The 12,767-nt window shown below is 41.4% G+C and overlaps 3 protein-coding genes across 12 annotated transcripts in view; all 3 read right to left on the bottom strand.

The window, feature by feature from the left end:
* The window catches only part of kif13a (kinesin family member 13A), a 35,834-nt gene extending 34,729 nt beyond the window's left edge, over positions 1-1,105 (bottom strand). For 5 of the 10 annotated variants that reach the window (XM_071469335.1, XM_071469336.1, XM_071469343.1 and 2 more), the window contains exons 1-2: positions 611-1,104; positions 292-382 (exon numbers count right to left, since the gene is read on the bottom strand). In XM_071469335.1, the coding sequence (XP_071325436.1) occupies positions 292-382; positions 611-665 (146 nt within the window). In that variant the 5' untranslated portion in view covers positions 666-1,104. Of the gene's footprint in view, positions 1-291; positions 383-610 lie in introns of all 10 variants that reach the window. The other 5 variants (XM_071469338.1, XM_071469337.1, XM_071469340.1 and 2 more) reach the window with 2 other exon arrangements.
* A 766-nt stretch (positions 1,106-1,871) lies between these two features.
* On the bottom strand, positions 1,872-4,409 carry LOC139613680 (E3 ubiquitin-protein ligase NHLRC1-like). Its single transcript, XM_071470495.1, has 2 exons — positions 4,195-4,409; positions 1,872-3,849 (listed from the first exon to the last, which is right to left on the bottom strand). Exon 2 carries the CDS (start codon positions 3,790-3,792, stop codon positions 2,548-2,550), a length of 1,245 nt encoding a protein of 414 aa, XP_071326596.1. The 5' UTR covers positions 3,793-3,849; positions 4,195-4,409; the 3' UTR covers positions 1,872-2,547.
* A 272-nt stretch (positions 4,410-4,681) lies between these two features.
* ptdss1a (phosphatidylserine synthase 1a) lies at positions 4,682-12,551 on the bottom strand. The gene is made up of 13 exons (XM_071468670.1): positions 12,370-12,551; positions 11,771-11,862; positions 11,269-11,313; positions 11,052-11,176; positions 10,774-10,932; positions 10,345-10,496; positions 9,667-9,808; positions 8,131-8,243; positions 7,845-7,910; positions 7,564-7,663; positions 7,292-7,360; positions 6,414-6,480; positions 4,682-6,281 (listed from the first exon to the last, which is right to left on the bottom strand). Exons 1-13 carry the CDS (start codon positions 12,549-12,551, stop codon positions 6,187-6,189), a joined length of 1,407 nt encoding a protein of 468 aa, XP_071324771.1. The 3' UTR covers positions 4,682-6,186.
* Between the last annotated feature and the right edge of the window lie 216 nt (positions 12,552-12,767).

The raw sequence follows: 12,767 nt of genomic DNA, 5'->3' as shown, positions 1-12,767 counted from the left end.
AACTCTGTTGCAACCAGGGTGGTATAAGGTTATTGCAGAGACAGTGCAGTCTACATTTTTCTGCTCTTTCACTCACAGACATTTTCTCAACACCCAGAGCTCCCATGATGTAGCCCATGCACTGCAATGACTTCTTCTCCTTCCATGCACTCAAACTAACCACATGAAAGAAAAAAGATGCCTTAACCACAAAAAGGCTCACTGTACTATCCTGCTTTATAATGCTGTGTGTCCAATTTAAAACATATAGTCGCAAATGGGAGCTGTTGGCAGTATTTCAGCTTTGTTTACCTGTTCTCTCCTTTTGCATTTGAGGGTGGTGGGTGAAGAACTGTTTGGTTGTCCTCCATATCCACGACACATTTTGTGTTCAGTTCAATTTCTGCAGAGAGAAGTTAGTCGGGAAAGTGAAGCAGAATGCGGGGGTGTGAAAAGTAAAATCCTGGCTTCTTTGACTGTGTTTAAACTGCACTCAAGTCTGACTTCAGGCTCATTACTCAGGCTCAAAGCAGCAATGGCGAAGAAATCAAAACTTTATGATAATGTAGCATGAATCCGGGGGAGACAGAAATGCGAGTTTGCAAACAGAAATCATCGTTATTACACTTACCCCTGCGGTTCATGGGCCGAACTCTCACTGCAACTTTTACCTTTGTATCCGACATTTTCGTCCACTTTTCACTCCCACCCTGTCTATTCGCCGAGCTATCAGTGTATAGTCTGTGAATCCCCGACGAGAAGCCCGGATTTCTGCCGGAAAAACGGCAGCGGACTCTACTCAAACAACCCCAAAAGAGTCCAGACCCCCGAGAAGAAGATTTAGGAATATGTTCATTTTTTCCTTTATATCCATCCGGGTTCGCTTCTTGTGCAAATCCAGTGCTCTGCTCCAGCCCCTGACAGCATCCCCACCGCCATCTTCCACTGGGAGCACGACTGCTATCCTCTGGCAGACTGGAGACGGCCGAGCCAAAGAGGGGGAAAGGAGGGACGCACCGAGCCGCTCATCGGGGGGTGAAACCGGGGGACGAGAAATGCGAGGCGGTGTGACAAGTTGATTTACATGGACCGACGATACGCAGCATGACGAGACAATTTATGGGAAAGAATGAAGAGAGGAGGGTTTATTAAAAAAGGAAGTTTAAACAGTCTTAAAAGATGACCTAATCTCTCTCTCTCTCTCTCTCTCTCTCTCTCTCTCACACACACACACACACACATTGATTTTCCTTTTTTTTCATGAACAAAATCTGACATGAGATTACTAATAGCAATCATAAAAATATAATTGAACATTTTTATTGTGAGCTATAGCAGCAGGGGCATAGCCAGGCTTTTATAAATATTGAGGGCAGGAGTCCAAGCCCCCCCCCCCCCCCCCCCCCCCCCCCCCCCCAGCCACCCCACCCCCACAGCATATATCATTTTTAACAGTCAACATTTAGTATAAAACACACGCATATACAGTATATTAACCATATTGTTGAAAATACTGATGCCCGGAGTCTCAGTGCACCCCACAACCTTCACCACAGCTCATGTCATTTTCAAAAAGTCATTTTTTGGTAATTTTTAAAATCAAATTTATAGATGTTATAGGCCCTTTAAAAATAGAATGCAAACTGCACTAAATACCCAAATTAGTAAAGTAACATAGTAAAGTTTAGGTGAGTATCCTCAGTGGTAACTATGTAACTCTGTAGCAGTCGTTCCTTATCTTTTGAATACTTTGTGACAGGCTCCTAAAACAAAATACAGATTAAAATTTTGCTCTGTAAAGTCTTATTTATCTGTCTGTTTTACCACAAAACTATATTCAGATGGGAAAAAAAGTGCAGGTAGTTAAGGTGAGAAATAAAATCACAGAGAAACAGTATTAGCCATAATTTATTACACTGATTGGATGGGGGAGGGCAAGTGGTGTAAGAAGTATTCAGAACCTTACTTCAGTAAAAATACAAATACAGCAATGTAAAGATACTCTGTTACAAGAATGAAAAGGTCGAGTGCTCACCTCATTAAAATGAAGGAATCTACTAGTTCAACCACTCATTGCAGCTTTCTGGCCTTGTGGACATGGATTGTGTGCATTTCAGCCAAGAGTGATTTTTCTTGTTTTCCTTAGATTGTTTGATTTGAAGGATTTTTGTAGCTCCATAAAGGTGAAAGTATCCAGTATTTAACAAGATCAGCAAAATTAAGAAAAATAAGAAAAGTAAGATTTACATAGTTTCTTTAATCCTTTTGTGAGCCTTCAGATGGTTGGGAAAGTAATGTATTATCTATTTGTAAATAATGCTATTTATTTCTAGTAAGTAGTGGGACAATAACAACAAGACAAAAACATTAATTTGACATGATCGCACAACCAATACTTCAAAGCAACAGTGGCCTGCAGCACTTATTATATTCACATTTCTCATTTTCAATGTAAAGGTTTTTTCAATGTAAAACTTGTTTTTATAAATAGTATTGCCAGGTCACCTCATCACTTTACAATATAAGCTTCATTTTACATAGGTTACTCTGGCTCTCTTCATACATGAGCTATATCATGGGCACAGTGTCAGATTTAGCAGAATAAATCTTTACTGCATGGTCTCCACTGTCCAGAATGACGAGCATATTGTTCAGTGACACCAGTCCAACCGGGCGGATGAGGTGGTCTCCCACAAGAGGAGTCAGAACTGGGCCGTTCTGGAGTTTCCCTAAACTCCAAATCATCCCCTGTTCAGAGTCAATCACAATCACGTCTCCATCTCCGTCAAACGCCACACCTGACATGTTGAGTCTTACTGTGGACTGCAGGGTCAGGCTGAAACTGTCCGTCTGATGAAGGAGGTGGAGGTCTTTGGTAAACACTTTCAGCCTTGTGTGTTGTTGCCTGCCTGGAGGATGTGTGTCATCAGTTAAGTGCTCTATCACTGCAGTGTTCCCAGTCACTGGACAGCAGACCACTGCTTTTGGATGCTGGAGGTCAGAAACGGATGCATGATGCTCCAGAATACCACCGTGAGCATAGTCCACTTTTACATGGATCAGTGTGCCAGCCTGGGTGTCTGAAACTAGGATGTGCCCACAGCTGTCTGTGTCCACACCCCAGGGCATCTGGAAGGGATCCTTGAGTGTCAACACGTGGTTCCCTCTGGAGGTGAAGACCTTCACAGCCTTATCCCCTGCATCAGTCACCACCACGTGACCACAGGGAGTCACTGCCACATCCACTGGGTAACAGATCTCTCCACTGGCTTGTCCTCTTTGCCCAAAACTGTGCAGCTTCCTGCCCTGTGGACTGAACACCACCACCCTCTTCTCTCCATCATGCACCACCACTATTGTCCCTGAGGATCCTAATACAGCTATCCCAGTGGGGTTGATAAGAGTCCCCCAACTGCCAAAAGCCGTGTAGAGATGCAGTGCTGTGGATGTCAGACCTGCAACAAAGCTAAAGCCTCCTTTTGCCCTGTGAGGAGGAGTAGAGGATTTGGGACTCCAGGACAACAGCAGCTCCTGGAGGTCACTAAGAACCTGGCAGTGGGAGGTGCTGTCAACACTGCACAGCTGTCGACAGAACGGGCACTCCAGCTTCCTCAGGAGAGGGTGGGACAGAGCTGTGATGCATTCCAGACAGAGTACATGGCCACAGGAAAGGTTCTGTGGCCTGCGCTCCCTCTGCTGAGTGCAGAACTTCTCAAAGCAGACTTTACACTCCAGCAAATTGACCTGGATCTCTCTCAGGATTCCCTCAGGACTCAGGCTGCCACAGCGTCGAGGTCCAGGACTCGTGGCCATGACTGAAATATCCTGATGTTCTTGAAGCTAACAGAGACTGTCAGCTGATGCAGGAGGCTGGAGGTTCAGGAAACCAAAATACACAGACTGGTTTATTAAGAGATGGAGCGAATGATGAAGAGAGGGCTAGTAAAGCAGCTCTTGAGTACAGTGATGTCCTGTGCTTTAGGCCCAGATGATCACATGACATTTTGCACAGAACAGAGGCTCTCTGCTGCCCTCGTTTGGAAATCAAATTAAACACATGTTGTGGAGGTTAAGTGGTCACTACCCCCGCTATGTTTATGAACACACTCAGCAGACAGCATTCCCTTTTATACATATATTAAGTATGAAAATAAGTATTCAAATATTCAAAGCCAGTATCCGACAGGTGTTATTACAATGTGCCTTAATACTCACTGTGGGGTGACACCTGCTGAAAGCTCAATGGGTTTTCTGTCAGTTGACTCTAGCTGTACCTCTGTAACTACTTTTCATGTTTTGGACTATATGACATTTACTGCCGTCCTTCTCCGAGGGAACATCAAGCGTAACTTCAAATACATGTTGTTATAGGTCAGCATGAGGAAGCTATTTCAGTCCCCGAGTTTCACGGTGTGCAGACGGAGTGAAATCTGATCCGAGGCGGGCAGTGTTTGAGTCAGCCAATCTGGTAGCCTTCAGGGGTTGAGCAAGGTCATTCACAATTTCCTATTGTGAAGCATACTTACTGCCTACTACTTATATTTATGTGATAGCAAGCACAAAAAACTTGTTAAATGAGTAACAGACATTTATTGTTGAAAGTAAGGCGTAAGCATAGTGCTCCTACTCTATTTAAAAAACCATAAGAAAAAAAAAAAAAAAAAAAAAAAGGTAGATCCTTTCAACAATAACTCACAGAGAGTTTAAGAGGAGATGTAAAACATTTTAATATGTTTCATTATTTCACAGTGAAAAAGAACAGCACAAGTCATTTCAGTGGAATTGTTTTTGGCAAATGACATCTAAATCCAGAGACAATGTACCATTTATAGTGTCTACTGTAGCACGGCAGCATGGTCCATTCCACAGAGGTCAATGTCTGGATTGTCAAGGATTATGAGGGATATATCTGTACTGAGATGATACAGGCAGAGCGAATGAAAATAAGGGCAGAAGAATCAAACACAAAAAGCCCATATTTAGTCTTAATACAAACTGAGAAAAGTTAAGAATAAAAAAAAAAAAAAATGAACATGCAAACAGGCACAAGGGGTGAATTAAAATGTTACAATTACAGCGAAAGACATAAAAATAACAATACTGGCATCCTGGTGTGTGGTGTAATACGAAGATCTGTTGACTACTCTTGTTTCCTACCAAAACACTTGATTTGATTTGACACAGCCATGCAAATGCAATATATGCAACAACAAGAAGGTTGACAGTAAAACAAAACCACCTGCACAAAGACAGGAAGAGGCTGACAACACATGCAGGAATTTTGAGTAATTGCCCTCCGTTATCAGTACAGTTAAAAAACAAAACAAACAAAAAAAGAGAGATAGCAGCCACAGATGGACAGGGAGAGTAAAATCACTCAGGGTCACAATGATTCACAAAATACGCAAACATTACAAAATGTACAGTATTTCCAAGAAAACATTCTGAAAAGTGCTTCAACTGTGTGCTTCGCTTTGTTCCAGATCAAACACAAACCTCCGTCGATGATGCTATCAAGCTAAAGGTGTCTTGCATTGAAATCCTGTCCACATTCAAGTTATAACACAAAACAAACGTGAACATCTGTGATGTAAATAGACAATCTATGACAGGTACTAATAAAAAGACTTTAGCATTTCTGTGCTATAAACATAGAGGCTCCATGTAATGTGATAAATTCTACATAATGGCTTTTAACATTGAAATGTGTTGAACCAACATACTGGAGTTAAGGCTGGTGTAAACCAGTCAGACGTACATTAACCATCAATGATATACTGTATCATAGGATAAATGTTTGTAAATTATAGTTTATCAGCTACAATGATCATGCAGTCACATCTAAAATCAGCTGTTTTTATTGCCACCTCTTTTTCTCACCCACACAATATGCTTCTATTTCTCTCTCTCACCACACATGCACACAAACCTGTGATCAGTGGTTTAGGAGCTCTTATGACCACAGCACACTGTTTAGGGTACATCTCTGTAGTCCAAGCCTCTGTGCACTCCTAATAACACCACATGGACCTGTTCATCCACTTAGTCTCTCCTGTCTCCATTCCCTCTACTATAGGTGGGGGCTTTCTCGACTTCAATTACACCAGGAAGTGGTTGTATGTTCACTCCTTATTCAACTTGTGATCCTCCACACCTGGCTCCTTGGGGTGGGTTCAGGATTTACCCACTGCCCTCTGGCTCTAATTCCTACTGGCCATCCAGGCCGTTGATGGATTTGGTCTTTCCTGAGCCCTTCCCTCTCCGTCTTGTTGTAGGGCTGTCACCATCCACCTCTGTCTGTCCTGAAACATGATGACATTTACAGTATGAGGAAAATACTAATCCAAATACTAAAGATGAGCCCTTTAAAGGACTGATGTATGCTTTTATGAGGCTTTTTATGTGGTTGATAAATTGCAGTAACGCCTCTGTACCTTTAAATGCTTCGGACGCATGGTCAGCAGATTCTGTGTAATTACTGTCCTCACATTCAGAGAGGCTCTGTGAGAGGAGAGGAGGTTCAGACACATGACACGCATACCATTAGCTGTACAGAGACAAGCTAACTGACCCCAGTCAATGAGAAGAATCTTTTAAGGTAATAGGCCTCCAAGTTAATGTTCACTGAGACTCCTCAAGAAAACATCAGCTGACTCTTTAGACATGCTCGCTTGACCTATCTGTTAAAGGTGAGGCTTTTTGTCATTCAGACATACAGTAGCTGTACTTGATGTAAATGTTTGTTGCAGCTTTATTCAGACGTGCAATCATGCCTGTACTTTCTACCGGCTGACAGTCACATTCATTCCAGTTTGCTGTATGTAAAGTTCTGTAAATTCACAATTTCATCCATGGAATTAGTGGTGATAAAGTCTGAAAACATAGGGAGCTTTGACTGTTATTGTAGTTGTACAAGTTTGTTTTTTTGCCCTGCACCACAAGGTTAAAGACCAAGGGGGCATATCCCCCCTAGAACTTTTTCTTTGGACGTGTTAAGGAAATATTACTGACTTCAGAATAGAAAGATTGCTATCATGACTTTTAACATGCCTTCATATTCACACAAAGAGATTCATATCCAGAAGAGGCTTTTGTTTTATCGCTTGTGCAGGTGTGCAATCCAGCATTGCCTTAGGGTTTTAAGCAAATACAAACACTAACCAGTTCCTTCAACAAACACTTTCTAGGACATAGTGTATCCCTGACAAGGTTAAAGTACTTTTGAACAAAAAGCAACATTAATTAATTTTTGTAATAAACTGTGACAGACTTAATAAAGCTGAAGACACTAAAACTAAAGCAATAAACATACCTTTTCTCTTGGACCATAATTTTCAGCATACCACACCATTCCATATAGGCACAGGAATGTGATGAAGGCCTAACGAGATAAAACATGACAGAGACTGATTAATGATTCATGAAATATCCATAATCAATGTATGAAATGTGAAAAATTATGGTGTGTTAGTGGCACAGTTAAGGCACAGTATTTCATGCATTTTAAAGTGTGACAAGCCCTCCATTAACAGCAGTAAATCACTTTGACCTCTGACAGAGAAATCCATGTAATTCTGATCTTACCAAACAGAGAAGCCAGAGGATCACATAGAGGATCTGTGTTTTTGAGAACAAGTCCTGTCCAAATTTAATACATGCCAAGGCCTCCAGGAAGGCAATTGCCCTGTGAGTGACGGGAGAATAAACAAACACACATGACTATAACCTCTGACCCACCTGCAGTAAACTATAGTTCACACATCAATATGCACTGTGGTACAACTGATTTGTAGGGTCTTCAACAATTACAGTACAATACTTTATTTTTTAATTAATTAATTAATTTTTAAATATGTTTCACTTACCCAAATACCCAACATTGGGTCCCAACTCTCTTGCACTGTGTATCTGTAAGGTATGCATAATACTGCCTAAAGCAAAAACAAACACAGTGCAAACGTTAACACATTTCACCCACAGTTTCTGTTCCGTACGAGCTGGCGACCTTCTCAAACAAGGAACTGTATATAAGCATGTAACGATGTGCAAGGTCTGAAAAAAAATTTAACATGTAAATGTAACATGTAAAAATGTAACTGCCATCACTAGTTTCAAGGGATCAGCTCCCTGCTAATACAGCTGTGTTTGTACCTCACTGTTGGAGCTGTGATGATACCGATGAACAGAATTCGACACCAGCTAAGAGCGTGGCTTGCGGGAAAGATGAAAATATGCTTGAGGAAGAACGTGTTCAACTCTGTTAGCTGTGAACGAAAAAGACGACAGACAACATGTCGCAAGTTACATGTCTAGTCTTTTTACACATATAAATAAAAGTGATCTTATATATTAAATATTTATACATTTTTAGATATTTTGATCCAAATCCTTTGCAAATATACACTGATGCTTGCCGTGTTTTGTGAGCTTGGATTTAGGTCACATGGCTCAATTAATCAAGAACATGCCACTGTAACAGGCCCCTCATAATGAGTGCAGAGTGGCTTAAAGTGTTCCTGTATTTGTTTTGAGGGAACTTCAGTCTCTTACGGCAGACATGGAGATGTCATAAAGTGGAACAGGTGTAGATTTAATAATGGCTCTGTTCTGTTAACATGTACCAGGAAGTTATGTTGGTGAGACTGCGTGGATGAAAGCAGTGCCCTGGACCTGGCCAACCTTAAAGGAAAGCAGCTATTAACATTATTATCATATTATATTGTTGTTGCTGTGAGTAAACACAAGAATGAGACTTTCAATTAGGGCTTTATTAACGGCAGATGCACTGAAAAGGTCAATCAGTTCAGCCTGTAGTTGAAACGTATAGACATGCTGACAATTAGTCATGAAATCTGAGCATTTCCAGTAAAATGATGTCAGATTTCTTTTAGCGTTAGGCTATTTATAATAAATAAACTTTTCACTGGCCGTATACAGCATATTAATTATATTACATAAACATAATTCTTGGTGAAACCGCTTTGGGTTCAGGTCAGGACACTGACAAACTAAGAGTCTGTTAAACAGAGAATCTTAATCTAAGAGTATCACTTGCTTTAACACACTGGAAACAACAGTGGCAGTTCATTTTGAGGGACACTGTCCAAGTTATTCTCATGTGCACTGGAAGATAATGAGAGGGAGACCTGCTGCTGTGTTATTCACACACTTGGCTCAAAGCCTGTGTGGCAGAATTCAGTGAAGATCAGCTAAACTGTCACCACGCTGAGCAGAACTGAGCCGCTTCCTGTCTCTTCAACTACTACTCAAAGACTGGTAATTACTATCTAAAGCCTCAAGAGAGATGGGAACTCTCTGAGTGAGAGAGAGGGAATGACTATGTTGTTTCAACACCACACAGAAATGAGAGAAACACCAGTTTTCATCACTGTGGCCGCCAGTGTCTAGAAATTTTGGCAACTGACTCTCACAGCAATGGAGCTCACTCAAATTCTCCATTACCATAAATTGCTCCCAAGTAATCCAGCCTGTCTTTCACTCTTATGGGTTTAGCTTTTAATGCGTAGACAGCGGGACACTCAAGCATTATATGCATCCATGTAGGAAAGGTTTCAGATTTCAACAACGAAGAAGCCAAGATTAGCCAGGACTTAGCAAGCAGAGCACATCGGATGATCTCCGACTAGTCACCACGAGGTGGTGAGAGAGGATTTCTCACTGACCCACCTGCCAGATGATCATGAACAGATAGACACCCATCACTCGCTGCAGGGAGGACTTTGGGTCAAGCCAGCGTACATAGGTCCAACTTGCAGGGGTGAACTGTAACGCGGCTCGTTTGATCTTCCCTGTGGTGGTGTGGATGTCCCTTTAGGGGAAGCACAGGAGAAGGATTACAAAGACTTGCAGATAGATTTACAGTTAGTATTATGTTAGTGCAGTTGACAAAGCCAGATGGAAGTAATGCCATCACATTAAACATTCAGTCCACTTCTCCCTGATGAACATGTGGGATCGTATTTCAAAACAACAATTTATGTATCTCAAGATGAATCTGAAATGACTTGCTAGAATGGAACAGAAATTATTATGATGTTACAAAATAGTAAAAGCAAATTAAATGTATTAGTTAGCGCATAGTCAGCTGAAAGTCATCTTACATAATAAACTATAAAGGCCAAAACATAAAAAAAAAATATATATGGGCTAGTTTTGTACTCAGTGTATCATTACTGAATCAGGTTGATCATATGAAATCGGTGCACCAGGCTTAGAATATAAATCCCACTTCCTTTTTCACAACCTTTAAATGAGAGGTAAGGACACTGAAACAGATCTAGGATCAACACAGAACTGGATAAAATCTTTATAGTGGTAGTTAATTTCCAGACTGCAGGGTCATACTTAATACTAGCCCAGTGGTAGGTCCTCATCTCCAAAAAGCGACACACAGTCATGCCAAGCCAGATGCCCCCTCCATTACACAGCAGAATGTCCAGAATCACCTGGTCCCACCAGCACTCAGCAAAGTTAGGCAGCAGATGCATGAAGAATAGCTATGTGAACAAGAGAGGAGAATGTAATGAGTCTACACAATCTGAAAAACTGAAACTGAAATGACATTTATTGCACGTTATATAAAATTATTGAGAGTGGTCAAAACAAATCATCAAATTTTACCACATAAACCTCTTACATCAGCAGCTAAGTTGACCTTAAAATGTCTCCATTTTGAAGAGAAAGAGACAGAGGGAGAGGAGGGCAGACAGAGAGAAAGTGATGCTACAGGACGCTAAGCCTGTGATAACATTCAGCTGGTGTGTGCCTCTGTACCTCAGTAAGCTCCCAGGTAATACTGATGGTCCAGCACAGGCCATAGCTTCGAATGAGCAGGGCCTTCATACCCCAGCCCCAGAAATGGCTGAACGCAAAAATGTCAAAATGGCTCAGGATTCGCTCCCAGGTGATGACATGGCAGTTCACAGCATATTCCTACAGAAGGCAGTACAGAAAGCCTCATTACAGAGATTGATAATCCTCTAGTAGCAAACACAAATGGTGCATGCGAATCAATCTGAAAATTACTTTCTGTGTAAGCCTAAACCACTCACCATTATGTCTGCTTCTCTCTTGGCATAACGCAGGTTTGGGTCCAACCAATACATTAGTTGCTTCACCTGCTGCCAGTTGAGGAAGATGATGAAAACCAGGAACAGGAAGTAGAGGACACTCAGACCTTGGCAGCAGAAGGACATGACATTAAAAAGGGAAATCGAAGGGTCTGAACAACAGCAGTTTTGCACTCAGAGACTTTAAGCAAATACTCACCAAAAACTATTCGCCATATTGCTGGATGTGGTCTGGTGAATGGGCCTACAACAAGTAAACATTATGTCAAAAAGATATAACCCACAATAAGTTACAAGATCAATGCAGGTTACACGATGTGCTAAGATCAAACAAAACAAACAAATAACCTTATTTAGCATTATGCAAGATACACTATTCTTCTAACCATAATTAATCACAATAACCTCAGACACTTTTTCCAGAGGTATCATCCCTGTACAAACTGTACAAACACTAGTGACAAAAATGACACCATGCTAGATAAGGTTGCTGACAGATAAATGTCAATAAATGTTTGCTTATACAGTCTGTACTCCTTTTTTTTCCTCTCATAATGAGGTCATTATTGACTGAAGGTCTCATGTTAAGCAGACATTATTATTCATCGTGGTAAAACATGATTGTTTGTGAAGCACCTTCAGGCAAACTGTAACTAAGGGCTATCCACACATTTTTATTTTTTTTATTATTTTCTGCTTACCATTAGGAAATGCCAAAACACTGATAATGAGGAAGAATGAAATGAGCACGATGAGCCCCACCCAGATATTGCTGTCGGGGTTTCCATCATCTCTGCAGAAAGTGAGGAACAGAAATCAGGAATATCCACAGACACTGTGGTATATAATCAACTGACCACATAATAAACACACATTATGTCCCCTCCACAGCTGTACTGATGTGAATGTGCCTCACACGTCTTCAAGTTTCAAACTGCAACCGGCAAAGACATCAGTGTTCACATTACATTAGATTTATAGAGCTAATTGTGGCTGATAAAGCAGATAATCGTGTTCAATGTAACATTACGACCTTTTTCCTTGCTAGTTACATAGTTGTAGCTAATGTCATCACTGAATTAACATTATGTCACACAACGCTTCTCTGTATCAGCTGAAGTTATCGATTAATTGCAGCAAAATGAAAGTAATTAGTAGTGAATTAGTTACCCCAGTGTCTACATGTGGGTGTAAAGCTACATTCAATGATAAAATCCAGTCAAGACTCAGAGCATCACTGCTCCTGCTAGCTAACCGAGCTAACTCCCCCTAAGCTAACGTTAGCTGTGAACGACTTTACCTTGTGAAGGCGAAATACATCAGACTGAGCACCGTGCATGTCAGCAGCGTTATCGTGTGCGGTTTGTAGAAAAACTCTATGGTGATATCTTCAACCTGCTGCTCGTTTATCATTCGGAAATGCATCCTGTAATTCACATCATCCTTGCTCAAGGTGTGGGATCCGCTATACACGGACGCCATAGCAGGAGGACGCAGCCAGGAGAGCAGCAGCAGCGGCGGCGGCGGGCAGCGGCTACTACCCCCAACCACAAACTGCTACAACCGACAGGAAACAGCGGAAGTAAATATATAAATTACATATCCAGCAAAGTGGAGTAGTGACAGCTACGCGGGGCGAGCAGCAGAGGGTTAAACGAAGGGGAAAGACAATTGTAGAGAGAGATTGTTCACTTCTGA

This window comes from Trachinotus anak, unplaced genomic scaffold, assembly GCF_046630095.1.
Source record: "Trachinotus anak isolate AG129_WGS33_773 ecotype Australia unplaced genomic scaffold, CSIRO_AGI_Tana_v1 ptg000032l, whole genome shotgun sequence".
Lineage (NCBI taxonomy): Eukaryota > Metazoa > Chordata > Actinopteri > Carangiformes > Carangidae > Trachinotus > Trachinotus anak.
This window is presented reverse-complemented; position numbering and strand designations above follow the sequence as displayed.

What these genes read in the sequence shown, in the direction of transcription:
- LOC139613680 (XM_071470495.1), bottom strand. Translation starts at nt 3,792, where the DNA reads ATGGCCACGAGTCCTGGACCTCGACGCTGTGGCAGCCTGAGTCCTGAG.
- ptdss1a (XM_071468670.1), bottom strand. Translation starts at nt 12,551, where the DNA reads ATGGCGTCCGTGTATAGCGGATCCCACACCTTGAGCAAGGATGATGTG. An exon ending in ATGTATTTCGCCTTCACAAG is followed by an intron (nt 11,863 to 12,369) that starts GTAAAGTCGTTC and finishes CACTTTCTGCAG; the next exon opens with AGATGATGGAAACCCCGACA. An exon ending in AATATGGCGAATAGTTTTTG is followed by an intron (nt 11,177 to 11,268) that starts GTGAGTATTTGC and finishes TCTGCTGCCAAG; the next exon opens with GTCTGAGTGTCCTCTACTTC.